General features: G+C 39.8%; 1 protein-coding gene across 1 annotated transcript in view; it reads left to right on the top strand.

Moving 5' to 3' along the window:
- Positions 1 to 13,788, top strand: part of DCDC2 (doublecortin domain containing 2) — a 43,425-nt gene that overhangs the window by 13,778 nt on the left and 15,859 nt on the right. Inside the window, exons 3-7 of the mRNA XM_064161078.1 lie at positions 1,492 to 1,568; positions 1,683 to 1,814; positions 3,908 to 4,054; positions 5,109 to 5,163; positions 8,018 to 8,213. Coding sequence (XP_064017148.1) covers positions 1,492 to 1,568; positions 1,683 to 1,814; positions 3,908 to 4,054; positions 5,109 to 5,163; positions 8,018 to 8,213 — 607 coding nt within the window. The remainder of the gene's footprint in view (positions 1 to 1,491; positions 1,569 to 1,682; positions 1,815 to 3,907; positions 4,055 to 5,108; positions 5,164 to 8,017; positions 8,214 to 13,788) is intronic.

The following is a 13,788-nucleotide window of genomic DNA, read 5'->3' as shown; positions in this document are numbered from 1 at the left end:
AAGAAAGGGTAGAAAAGACAACCCTGGAAATTACTGACCTCTCAGCCTCACCTCTGTGCCCAGACAGGCGGAACAGATCCTCCAAGAAGCACATGAACAGGGAGGTGATTTGAGACAGCCAGCGTAGCTTCACCAAGGGCAAGTCCCGCCTCTCTAACCTAGTGGCTTTCTACAATGCTGTAACTACATTAGTGGACAAAGGAAGACCAACACATGTCATCTCTCTAAACTTCTGTAAAACCTTTGACACAGTCCCCCACAACATCCTTCTCTCTAAAATGGAGAGATATGGATTTGATCAGTGGATAAAGAATTGGTTGGGTGATCACATCCAAAGGGTAGTGGTCCACAGCTCAATGTCCAGATACAGATGGGTGACTCACTAGTCTCTAGTGTCCCTCAGGGGTCTGTACTGGGACCAATATCTTTATCAATGATATAGACAGTGAGGTTGAGTGCACACTCATCAAGTTTGCAGATGATACCAATCTGAGTGATGTGGTTAAAAAGAATGAAGGACAGGATGTCATCGAGAGGGACTAGGGCAGACCAAAGAATTGTGCTAAGGAGAATCTCATGGGGTTCAGTAAGGTGAGGTACAAGGTCCTGCACCTAAGTTGGGGCAATCCTTAGTTTCAGTACAAGCTGGAGGATAATGAGATTGAGAGCAGCCCTGCAGAGAGTACTGATGGATGAGAAGCCGGGCATGAGCCCACAGTGCACACTTGCAGCCCATAAGGAAAGTTACATCCTAGGCTGCATCAAAAGAAGCATAGCCAGCAGATCAAGATCTGCTCTGGTGTGACTGTGCCCAGCTCTGAGGCCCCCAACACATGAAGGGGACAGACACACTGGAGCAAGTCCAGGGGAGAGTCATGAGGATGATCAGAAGCCTGGAACACCTCTCCTGCAAGGACAGGCTGAGAGAGTTTGGGGATCTTCAGCCTGCAGAAAAGAAGACTCTGGAGAACAACTGCATTTCAGTATCTGAAGGGGGCCTACAGGAAGGCTGGGGAAGGGATGTTTAGAAGGGCTTGTAGTGGTAGGATGAGGGCCAGTGACATTAAACTGGAGCAAGCTGGACTTAGATTAGACATAAGGAGAAATTGTTTACAATGAGAGAGGTGAAACACTGGAGCAGGTTACCCCAGAGATGTAGTTGAGGCCCCATCTCTGGAGACGTTCAGGGTCAAACTTGATGTGGCCCTGAGCAACCTGATCTAGTTGGAAATGTCCCTGCAGGGGATTTGGATAATATGACCTTCAAGGACCCCTCCCAAGCCAATGCATTCTGTGATTTTGTGAAACCTGCAGCTGTAATTATATATCCTCTGTGGAAGCTGAAGCTGGAATGGAATAAAATGCATGTTTTAGAAACAGGAACTTCTTTCTGTAGATACACTTCTCTCCTTGTTGTTGTTGGTGGTGGTCAAGGCAAACTCTCCCCCAGTGTGAAGGCTGAGTAATTTCTAGTTCTTTTTGTCCTTGTAGGTCAAGCCAGTTACTCACAGTAGAATCACTGCCTCAGCACGGTTTCGGAAACCGCTGCAGGAGCCCTGCACTATTTTGTAAGTAGAATTTTCAGTATGATGAACTGCCACTTCAGGGATGGTGGTGTCTTAACTGCAGCTGAGGCTTACTTAAAAAACTCCTCCCAATTATTTTACTCTGCTTGATTTCAGCCTGATTGCTAACGGAGATGTTATTAGCCCTGTAGTGCGCCTCCTCATTCCCAGGAAAACGCTGAATAATTGGGATCACATCCTTGAAATGGTTACAGGAAAAGTTACCCTCAGAAGTGGAGCTGTTCACAGGTATCAGAAAGCTGAATATGTGCAAAATACATTTGATATGTGTAGATATGTTTGTAAAACTCCATAGGTAGATCATAGAATCATAGAATCAAGCAGGTTGGAAGAAACCTCCAAGATCATCCAGTCCAACCTAGCACCCAGCCCTAGCCTCCCAACTAGACCATGGCACTAAGTGCCTCAGCCAGGCTTTTCTTGAACACCTCCAGGGATGGTGCCTCCACCACCTCCCTGGGCAGCCCATTCCAATGGGAAATCACTCTCTCTGTGAAGAACTTCCTCCTAACATCCAGCCTAGACTTCCCCCGGCACAACTTGAGACTCTGATATAAGGGATTGTTCCTGCTTCACTGAAAGTTCTACTCTAAGGAAATCAAAGTGCAGCAAAAAGACACAAAATGGAAATATGTTGACTCTGAGTGAGCTCCAGGTTTCATTTCAGCTGCTGTTTAAACAGAGAAAAAATGTCAGTTTGTTTCAACTGCTATTTTTTTGACTAAACACTTAGGAAGCATTTACAATAATGCAATATATGTAGTGTTAAAATTAAGTTACATGTTAGAGTCAAATAGGTGTGGTAAAGCTGGTGACGATGTTTGGAATGTGCAGTCATGTTTTAATGTTGATAGTTCTTTAAATTCCTTGGGTCAAACAATTTAAAGGAAAAGATTATAGATTCTCTGGAGGACTTTAGCTATGACTAGGATGTACTTTATACTCATCCAGTCCAACCTCCTAAGCCTGTACTTGGGAGTTTGCAAGTTCCAGTATCTCAGCTAGTATGAGTTGGTTTTGGTATCCCAGGTATAAGAGGTGACCTCTTGGATAAGTAAGTTTCAGTCCCTTAAGGCTTTTGCAATGCAAAATATTATCTCTAAAATAGGATTTTGTAGTTGTTTTAAGTTTTAAAGCAAAATTACATATGCAGTTTCCACGAGAAACATTGCAGCTAAGTAGGCTGCCAGGGTGTGTGCAGGCAAATTGTTGGCATTCCAGCATTGCCCCACGCAGTGCACATTACAGGAATATGTTCCTCAGATGGGAAAGGGCCCTTTGTGGAAAATCATTCTTCACAGCTTACGCAATGTCTGAGGCAAAGCTTGCAAAATGCTTCTCAAATCAGTGAAGATAAGGTAGTGCTTCAGTTCATCTGATTAATCCCTGGACATAAAAGATTAAGGTAATTATATCTGTTGACTATTAGCTCTCATCTAATTTTTCCTCTCAGCCCTGTGTTTCCCTGCTCCTGTTGTCTGGCTACTTAGCACTCTTACTTGCAGTAGAGTAAACCTACACTCATGGTACAGCTTTCTGGATGTAACCCAGAAGTGAGCAAAGTAACAACCATTTACAACATATTAATCCTTTTTGCTCTCAAGTTGCTTAACAATTTAAAACCCTATCACCTTTTATTCTCATTATCTAATGTTACTCCCTGGTGAAACCAAATGATGTACATGAAAGCATAAATCATTATGTACATAGCTAAGAATGCTTTTGTGAAGCTGCCTTCAGAGCTTAGCTGTAATCCTTTAAGATGATGTACATATAATTTTGAGTTATTTAATGTTTTGCTTTTTCTGGTTTGCTATTAACCCATTTTTCATTTTCTTTTCCTTAAAATGCTAGGAATACATACTCAATGCATTAGTAAAGTGATCATTGTTCTTTAATAAGTTACACATTAATTGCTGGGGTTTGCTGGAACTAGGCTGGTATTAGGGGAAGTCCTTTACGACCACTGGTGCTGGGAGACAAGAACTCATGGAACAGATCCTTTCCAAACTATCAGGGGAAAGGGATTAAAGACAAAGCAATTAATTTCATTTTATGAATTATGTTTTAAATCTGTTATAGTGCTTCATAACTCATTAGTTTTATATAAGCTATGATTTAGGTCATTAGTTACTTCTGACTTGTCTTTCTTCTTAGTGTAGTGACTGATCATTGTATAGCATCCCTTGTACTTTGTTTGGTTTTGTATCTGAAAATTCAGCATGCATTAGTGAATGCAGATTAATGTTGTTTTCAGAGATCTTAATGTATCTAACCTCAGTGTCAAGGTGTGCTGTATTAAGCATTTTCTTGGTTTTCAGACTTTATACTTTAGATGGAAAGCTTCTTCAGAATGGATCAGACTTGGAGAATGGGCAGATTTATGTTGCAGTGGGTAGAGAAAAGTTTAAGAAGTTGCCATATGGTGATCTGCTCTTTAGCAAATCTACAATGAGAAGGCCACCAGGGTAAGTTCTGTACCTCTCTTGTGTTTGTGTGTGTCAATATGTTTGCAAAGTACCATCAGTATAGTACAAAATGATAATTCCAAGCACAATGGAGGGATGGATGCAAACATTTATTGACAACTTCTGAGAAAATGGAGATGCAAAACCAAAAGAACAAGGAAATTCAGAAGACTATTTTACCTTATTAACATGTCATCAATCATACATCATGTAATTAATGTAAGACAAAAGGATTATTTTGACTTGTCTTAATTTGATTGCTTGGTTGTCTTTTTTTTCCTGGGATACAAATGTGTGCAGCTGAATAGGATTAGCTGCAGTTCAGATCTTCTCTTGATTGGTAGTGTTTTGTGGATTATCTACTCCCTTAAGAATGCTTTATGCTTGGGTCTGTGTCCTGTAGGCTAGAATTATCACATAATAGAGTCCTAAACAAGATGTCTGTAAGAAGAAACTTGGTCTTTCAATATCTTTGGAAAGCACAAAAATTAAGAGCTATTTTATTGTAATTAATAAAGAAAAGAAACCTTTTCTCCCTAAGTGATGTACTGTAGGGAATTTGTCCTATATTCTGGATATAAACTCAGGCATAATTTATATACATAAATATATATATATAAGTGAGCACCTGTTGACAATATGACAAACTGGACAATATTTTGGGAAGCAGCATTTGCAGCAGATGAGTTTAAGGATGGTGAAAAGTTGTGTTCATCAATTGTTGTAAACAGTTCTGTTGAAATTGCTTGAACATTTGTTTATAGTAATTGTAAAGTTCTTTCCTATGGTAATTCACTGCATACTGCTCTGCAGATTTTCAGTATATAAATGATACATTCTGAAGAAATCTAATGCATTTGCTTGAATAAATGGTTATGTGTTTAAATATAGTCTAGGGAACAGAAGTGAGTGATTCTTAGTAAACATGCATAATCAGTAAAGCCATTAACTCTGTTGCCATAGCCAACTTCTTGTTAGCTGACTTGGTTGTAGATATGTAGCATCTGTCATATTGACAGCATACATAATTCTAAGATATGGCTTATTTCTGCAGTTCCAAAACCTCTGTACTACCTCCTATTGTGGGATCTCGAAAGTCCAAAGGCAGTGTAAGTATCAAGTGCTATAATAAGTTTGCTTCTAATTTAGTTAAATTCCAGCAGATGGAAAATCCCTGTCCTTTGGGTTTTAATTTAATCTGAAGTGAGAAAATCCACAGCCACCTGGTGGTATTATTATTAAAGCCTGATGAATCTGCAGTTGCTTGCAGTGTCAATTGGACAAAAGAATCTGATAAACTATTAGTGCAATAGTAGCTGCTTTATTTTTTGTGAAACCTTTCATAGCAAAAATCAACTGTCACTTTGAGGTCTTTCTTATCAACCTTGTTAACTATCTTTGTATATTTTTGTATTTATTTATTTATTCAAGTTATACACTTAAGGGAAAACATAGACCTTTTTACAAAACACCTTGCAGAAGATGGTGTTTCTGCATGTTCAATCTGAATAAGGCCCTAAAACAGTTTCCTATCTGGTGTGTTTTGACCTAGCTAAACATTAAATACAGAACTTGAGCTTCTGCTGCTTCGTAGCCTCTATAGCTATATATATGTATACAGAGTGAGTCCACTGTGGGTGTAAACCAATCCCAGGGCAGCATAGATCTGTTTCCACCAAGTCTGTACAAGTGTAGTTTATTGTACAAGTACAATAGAGCATAGAGTCAGACTTGCAGTCAGTCATTACAATTGTGGTGGTCGTTTGTGTCCATTCACTGTTTACAAAACAACCCTCCCTGGAACCACTAAATAAAAGCATCAGTAAAATAGACAAATCTCTGTTCCATTCTGTTGAAATTTAGTAGAAAATACAACCTCAGTAAAAAATGTATTTTCAAGTGGTGTTTGTTTTGAAAATGTGAGATTAGCAATTCTAGCATTTACAAGAAAGAACTCATTAACAGGATTAACTTATTGCTTCCTCTGCTATTAAATGATGATATGTACAGAAAATTATTTGATACTCACTTTTATTCCACTGAGATTACAACATACAGTAATAAGAAGTGCCAATGAGACATTAATATGTACTGCTGCTTTTAAATACCTAATGCAGTACTTGAACTGGTATAAATCATGCAATTGTTTACTTCAATTTGATATCTACAGTTTTTTACTATTACTGCTTGGGAGTAATGATCTGTAGTTTGAAAAAGAAGAGCCTGAAATGTTGCCATGCCCTCATTTCTCTTGACAGAGAAAGGATAAGTGGTGGATTCAATGGTATTGGTAGCTAAATGGTAGATTAGATGGTAAAAGCTGGGTAGTATTTAAGTAAGGTATCTTAAACAGAACTGATTTCTACTGATTATGCGAAAACTAGAAGAATCAGAACAGTGTAATAATGCATGCAGGATTTGTTACAGAGATGTGGGATTTTCTTTGGGGCTTATTTTCTGAAATGTAAATGCTTTATGTAGTATTACCTTTTAACTTTACCAGTGAGGTGACAAGAGCTATCAGCTAAGGGGAATTTCTGTTTGTGTTATGCCTCCAAGGTCTAGTCATTTTGTTATTCAGAAGCAGGCAGCTAACCAGGGATCCTCAGGGACATCAAGGTGCTCTCTGAGCAATCCTGCTTCTTTTTTTCATAGCAGAACAGTGGGAAAATGGTCAAAAGATGTTTTCTATTATGCTTTTATCAAAAGCATAAGGAAAGCATGACATTTGGGCAGCTTTTCACCCACTCTCCTCCAAACCTGGGGGGGTGTTTTGACTCAAGTACAGGACCTGACACTTGGCCTTTTTGAACCTCATACCACTGGCCTTGGCATAGGTGCATTTTTTATGCAGAAGGCATTTCTGTAAATTCATTTAGCCAAAGTAAATGGACAACTGAACAACTATACAAAGAAATATTCCATTATTTCACTGTTTTAAGATGGCATAAACTGTTCATGCAGCTATACTAAGCAAAACAATGATGTGGAATTTATTTGTCTTCTGTGACTCAGTTAAGTCTGTGATAAGGAGAACAACTCCACTTATGGATAGGATTTTCTGCATGGATGTTTTGCTGTTATATGGAGTGTTTTGACAGAACTGGAGAAATTAGGGAGAAATTACTTGTGCAGTTAGACTGCCAAAAGGAGGCTGATAGCCTCTCCTAATGAGATGCAATGAGGAGGGTGTTCGGTGGATAAAGTCAACCTAGAACAATGCAGAGAGCACCCTAAAGGCTGTTCTATGCAGTTCAGGTTTTTACAGTGTTGACTGTGAGCAGATTTAGGTTGAAGAAAAATGTGTCTAAATAATGAAATCTCTGGCTAATACACCCCAGATTATACATACATCAAAGCTGTAAAAATAAGGACCAGGTTTTTTTCAACATACACCACAGAGCAAGCAGAGGAACTGGCTGATATCTTTGAGGGTGATTCAGAGGTGATGTGTGGGCAGTTGCCTTTCTTAGTGCCCACTTAGCAGTCAGTGTTACAGCCACACAAAGACTGTCATCCTCTTCCAGCTGTTTTTGAGTTAGATTAATGCCTGTGCCTCACTTACAGAGGCAATTAATTGTTCCCAAATTATGTATGTTACATCTTGTGACTTTGCACACATAAGCACAGATGAAATAGAACTATATATCTTATGCATGCATGTATAGATTCACCAAGGTACCCTTTTCCTCAAAGGAAGCATTGTTTCCATATGATAAATATATTACTTTCTTCTGGGTATCACTGAGGAGCATTTAATCATTCAGATCATATAGTAAGTCAATAAGAGAGTTACAGTTTTCTCTATAGTGTAAGATATCATTTAACTGTGCTGATTGTAAATTAACATGCTTCTTTAACACCTGATACCAATCCTTAGTATTAAAAGGTTGAAGTAATATTGAACATGTAAAAATGAACGTTGTCATTTTCACAGTGATAATTCCATGCACTTCTTTTCAGGGAAATGATCGGCAGTCTAAATCTACTGTTGGGTCCAGTGACACTGGAGAAAACAGTTCCTCACCTCAGCTTCCCAAAGGGAAAGAGAGAAAAAGCCAGAATCCAGCGGATTCTGTGTCCAGACAACACTTTTCTGCTAACTCTACCAAAGTGAAACAGACTGTAAGAGTAACAGCTTCCACAGGACATCTTCAAGGTAATGGTCAATACTGAGATAAACACTGTTGTAGCACAGAGGCATTTGATCTTCAGTTAAAACAGTGAAATAATAAGTATTTCTTTGTATAGTTGTTCAGTTGTCCATTTACTTTGGCTAAATGAATTTGCAGAAATGCCTTCTGCATAAAAAATGCACCTATGCCAAGGCCAGTGGTATGAGGTTCAAAAAGGCCAAGTGTTGGGTCCTGTACTTGAGTCAAAACACCCCCCCCAGGTTTGGGGGAGAGTGGGTGAAAAGCTGCCCAGTAGGGAAAGACTTGGGGATGTTCAACAACTTGCTGAATGTGAGCCAGCATGTGCTTAGGTGGCCAATGCAGCCGACAGCATCCTGGCTTGCATCAGGAATAGCATGGCCAGCAGCACTAGGGAAGTGATTGTCCCTCTGTGCTCAGCCCGGGTGGTGCTGCACCCTGCATACTGTGTCCAGTTTGGGACCCCTCACTGCAAGAAAGCCTTTTAGGTGCTGTAGATTATCTATAGAAGAACAATGAAACTGCACAGGTCTTATGAGGAGTGGACAAGGGAACTGGGGTTGTTTAGCCTGGAGAAAAGGAGGCTGAGGGAGACCTTATTGTTCTCTACAGCTTCCTGAAAGGAAGTTGTAGCAAGGTGGGTCTCTTTGTAATAAAGTGGTAGGACAAAAGCAAACAACCTTAAGTTACACCAGGGGAGGTTTAGGTTGACTCTAGGAGAAATTTCTTCACAGAAGGGGTTTTTATGCATTGAACTAGGCTGCCCAGGGAAGGGGTCGAGTCATCAACTCTGAAGGTATCTAAAAGATGTCTAACTGTGCTGAGGGACATGGTGTAGTGGTGGAACTAGTTGTGCTTGACGTTGATAATCTTATTTTCCAACCTAAACAGTTCTGTGACTCTATGGTTCTATGCCTAACTACTACACTCCTAGCTTCATTTTCAAGAGGTTGTATATGATTTTTAGTACACCTTGGAAGTTAAACTAATGTCATTCTTTCTTTATTCTTTTGATAAAAGCATAATAGAAAACATATTTTGACCATTTTCCCACTGTTCTGCTCTGAAAAAAAGAAGCAGGATTGCTCAGAGGGCACCTTGGTGTCCCTGAGGATCCCTGGTTAGCTGCCTGCTTCTGAATAACAAAATGACTAGACCTTGGAGGCATAACACAAACAGAAATTCCCCTTAGCTGATAGCTGCTGGGACTAAACTTACAGCAGCACTTTCAGAATTTCTGCCTCACTGTACCATGGCAGCAATTCAGAAATTGAGTTGTAAACATCCTTTTTCAGAAACTGTTTTTCTTATTTTATGTTGTGATTTTATTTATTTTATTTTATTCTCCCTCCTCTCCATTTTTTTAAAGGCCAGAAAGCTATCCCCTCATTATAGATATTGCAGCCTTGCTGAGATGCCTGATTTTCATTATTAGTCATTTATACAGACCAATTATTATCATAGAATCATAGAATCAACCAGGTTGGAAGAGACCTCCAAGATCATCTAGTCCAACCTATCACCCAGCCCTAACCAATCAACTAGACCATGGCACTAAGTGCCTCATCCAGTCTTTTCTTGAAGACCCCCAGGGACGGTGCCTCCACCACCTCCCTGGGCAGCCCATTCCAATGGGAAATCACTCTCTCTGTGAAGAACTTCTTCCTAATATCCAGCCTATACCTACCCTGGCACAACTTGAGACTGCCAGAAAAAAGAAGTTATAGCATTTGACATTCCTTCTCACTGCTATTTAAGTGTCAATGATCTTGGAGGTCTCTTCCAACCTGGTTGATTCTATGATAAGTAAGCCTGCAATAACACATTGTGGTCTAAAACTTCAGTATGTATTATTCAATAGCACCATTTTGTACCTCTATCTGGAATCATGAATTGTAAATTTACTTTGAGTCAGGAGCAAGTTTGTCAATTTGAGTTTTTTGATCTTATTAGTGTCTACAACTGCCTGAAGGGACATTGTAGCCAGGTGGGGGGTGGCCTCTTCTCCTAAGCAACCATCAATAGAACAAGGGGACACAGTCTCAAGTTGTGCCGGAGTAGGTATAGGCTGGATGTTAGGAGGAAGTTCTTCACAGAGAGATTGATTGGCATGGAATGACTGAAATCACCATGGTAAATCCTCACACCTTGCATGCTTGCCATACCATTTTTAAAGGTTTGTAATCATTACACAAGACACAAAGAATGCAGGGAAATGCTTTTTTACATGTAGGCTGGTGTCCACCATGCATATCTTGAATTGTTGCTATGGGGTTTTTTGTTTGTTTGGGTTTTTTTCCCTTTTGTTTTTGTTTTGTTTTGTTTTAAACAGATACATTCATAGAATCATCCAGGTTGGAAAGGACCTCCAAGATCATCCAGCCCAACCTGTCACCCAGCCCTAGCCAGTCATCTAGACCATGACACTAAGTGCCCCATCCAGTCTTTGCTTGAACACTTCCAGGGACAGCAACTCCACCACCTCCCTGGGCAGCCCATTCCAATGCCAATATTGACTTGTGTTGTTATGTGGCAAGTACAAAAGTCCTTATACAGAGCTCAAAACTTGTATGTTCTGTTCTGTTGTCCCATTCAGACTACTGAACTGGTGTGTACCTCTCCACTGAGTAGACAAACTTTGGGCAGACCTCTTATGTTAAGAACAGCCAAGCCATGCAACTTTTAGGTATAGTGCCATTACAGTGATTTTCTGCATGCTACTTTTTTTGGCTTATGGATTTTTGTAAGTAAAGTTTCGACAGATTTTCTGAAGTGTCTAGGATCAAATGGATTCTTCTTCCCAAGCTGAGAGAAATTATTTGCCTTTGGCAGCCTGGCTTTAGGTTATTGGAGGTGTCTGATTGCTTCCTTTCATTTCCATGTCGAGGGATGTCCCAGGTTAGGGTGGATCCCGCCCCCGATAGAATAAACTCACCACAACATGGATTTTTTTGGAAAGTCAGGGAAAGATGAAATTGTATTTCTAATAGTTTGAGTGTAACAGTATAAAGAGAAATAAACTATTAGAGGGGGAAAAAAAACCTTAAGGAAGATGGGGAAGGGGTCAAGTGGTGGCAAAGCAACAAAAGCAGCAGTAGCCAAAACAGCAGCCAGGGAAGATAGCAGGCAGGTGCAGCTCAAGCAGCAGAAGCCAGCAAGGGGAAAGAACAAGCTGTGCTTCTAGACATAAAGCTCTTGATGCTCCAATGAAATTATATTAACTTATCCATTGTTGCCATTATATGGCCTATCCCAGGAATGTTCACCTCTCCCCTGTGTCTGAACTAGAATATCAGCTCAAACGGCCACAAGGAAAGAATAGTAGAAGCAGCAGATTCTCTGTCCTCTCAGCAGGCAGTGAGTAAGAGACAAATGTTACTCTGATTGACAAATATAGAGATATTTAGTTCTCCTTATTTAGTGCTATTGCTGCTCCACCTGCTGACAGAAATGGTTGGGAATTCACCAAGTTTATTGAAGAAGTGACAGCCTGTTTCTCACTTCAGCTTTTCTGTGCTTTGTGTCATGCATAACCAGGAGAAACTGTTCAAGACAGACAGTTCTTTTGTTTGAGCTGAAGTGTATGCTGGGGGAAGCTCTCTGTTCTTTCTACGCTCCTTTATTTGTCCTCCATCTATGAAGACCTGCTAGGAGAAGCAGGAATAGGCAGTTTAATGTCTGTGCTGTTCTGCAAGTCTAGATAGACCTAGCTGGTCTGTGCAAACAGTTGGTCAGGGAGATGAATTCTCTAGGTTAAATTCAGACAATTATACAGGATGAGAAATCCAGAGCCATGTAATGGAATTTTGATGGGATGCAGTTCCTGCTCTCAGTGGATCTCTGCTCATGAGGAGATGAATATTAAACCAGTGAGAACTCTTTTAATTTGCCAAACACAAAACTCAAACCATCTTATGCTCCTGTAAGTCTTTAGGTGAATCACACTGACAGCTTCAGGCTTGCGAACATCTACAGACTTTTAGTTCCTCAGGCAATCCAGGAAGCAGTTGCCTTGAGCTTCTCATCACAAAGCTACTATTCAGTGATTTTCCACCCCACTTGTGTTTTAAGAAGGGGTGTATCCTTATTATTACATTATTCTAGGTCAGCTTGCATGTATTTCTTTGCTATATGATTCAAATTCAAATTAATGTTTATTTATTTATTTTATTCTTCCATTTCTCTTCCCTTTTTTCTTCTGATACTTTGTAGTAAATATGACACATTTTTTTCTGTTATCAAGAGCAAAATTACATATGGATATATGGAGTGCTCTACAACAGTCACCATTTAAAGAGAAGTACAAATATTCTTCTGGAAGCTGATGATATTTGAGGTACAGTGTTGGAGAGGTGGTGCCCAGTGATAGGACAAGGAAGAATGGGTACAAGCTGAAACACAGGAGGTTCTGCCTCAACAAAAGGAGACACATCTTTATGGTGAAGGTGACAGAGCACTGGAGCAGGCTGCCCAGAGAGGTCGTGGAGTTTTCTTGTCTGGAGTCTTTCAAAATCCTCCTGGATACACTTCTGTGCAACCTGTCCTAAGTGCTCCTGTTTTGGCAGGGTGGTTGGACTTGATGATCTCTAGAGGTCCCTTCCAGCCCCTAACATTCTATGATTGTGCTTTTTTTCTGGTCACTTATCTGGATAGAGTGTGCCTGAAACAAAGGCCAGGTATGCCGTAGGAGGTGAGCTGTTACTGTGGAATGCTTGAACTTCAATATCCTCCTTCCAAGCCAACCCTTCATGTCAAAGACTGCCCTCAGCAGAAAGCCAATTGCATCTTAAAATACAGGATTGCAGATGTCAGCATTATATCTAAAAACCCCAACCAAACAACTCAAAAAAACCCACCCAAAAGAAAAAAAAAATCAAATCAAAAAACACGAAAGAAAATAACGTAGACAGGCACAAGCATAAACACACATTTCTCCCTATTCTTCACAGCAATCTACTCCATTTAATGCACCACAGAGTTTTTACATTTTGTTTTTAATTTGACTTAATGCTTCAGCCTCTGTGGCAAGTCACATTAACTTTTTTTTTTCATAGCCACATTAACTTCCTTGCTTACATAGAGAGCTTGCAGTTAGCAAATGCCTCTGATTTACATAAAACATTCAGGGCAGCCTATTATTACAATGATTTTTTTTTTTAATCCCTGCTGCTAAACTTCAATCAATGTGAAATTTGAAATGCATTAATACTGTATAATGTTGTGATTTGTGCTGCAATAAGTGTTTTATAGTTAATGCTGATGAGGGAAGGGGCTTATGTAAGAGCTGTTAATTGCTATGCTAAATCATTTAAAATATAGAGATATTTTATGTGTTAGTTCAGTGTATAACTCCATTACTATTTAATAAAGTCATAACTCTCTTGTTTATCAAGTATACAAAAGCATTCCAGCTGCACTGTTGAACAGCATCAGACAGAAAATTACCTTGGCACTTCACCCAAGGTTTGCTCCATTATACATGCCCCAATTAGTTGCTGCTTTCTGTACATGTGGTGCTGAGTGACAGCACAATTTACTGAACATCTGTGTATTGAGGCAACTGGTAATGTGTCAGGTGAA

Source organism: Pogoniulus pusillus, chromosome 21, assembly GCF_015220805.1.
Source record: "Pogoniulus pusillus isolate bPogPus1 chromosome 21, bPogPus1.pri, whole genome shotgun sequence".
NCBI classification, from domain to species: domain Eukaryota; kingdom Metazoa; phylum Chordata; class Aves; order Piciformes; family Lybiidae; genus Pogoniulus; species Pogoniulus pusillus.
The sequence above is the reverse complement of the archived record's forward strand: the minus strand, read 5'-3'. Positions and strand labels throughout refer to the sequence as shown.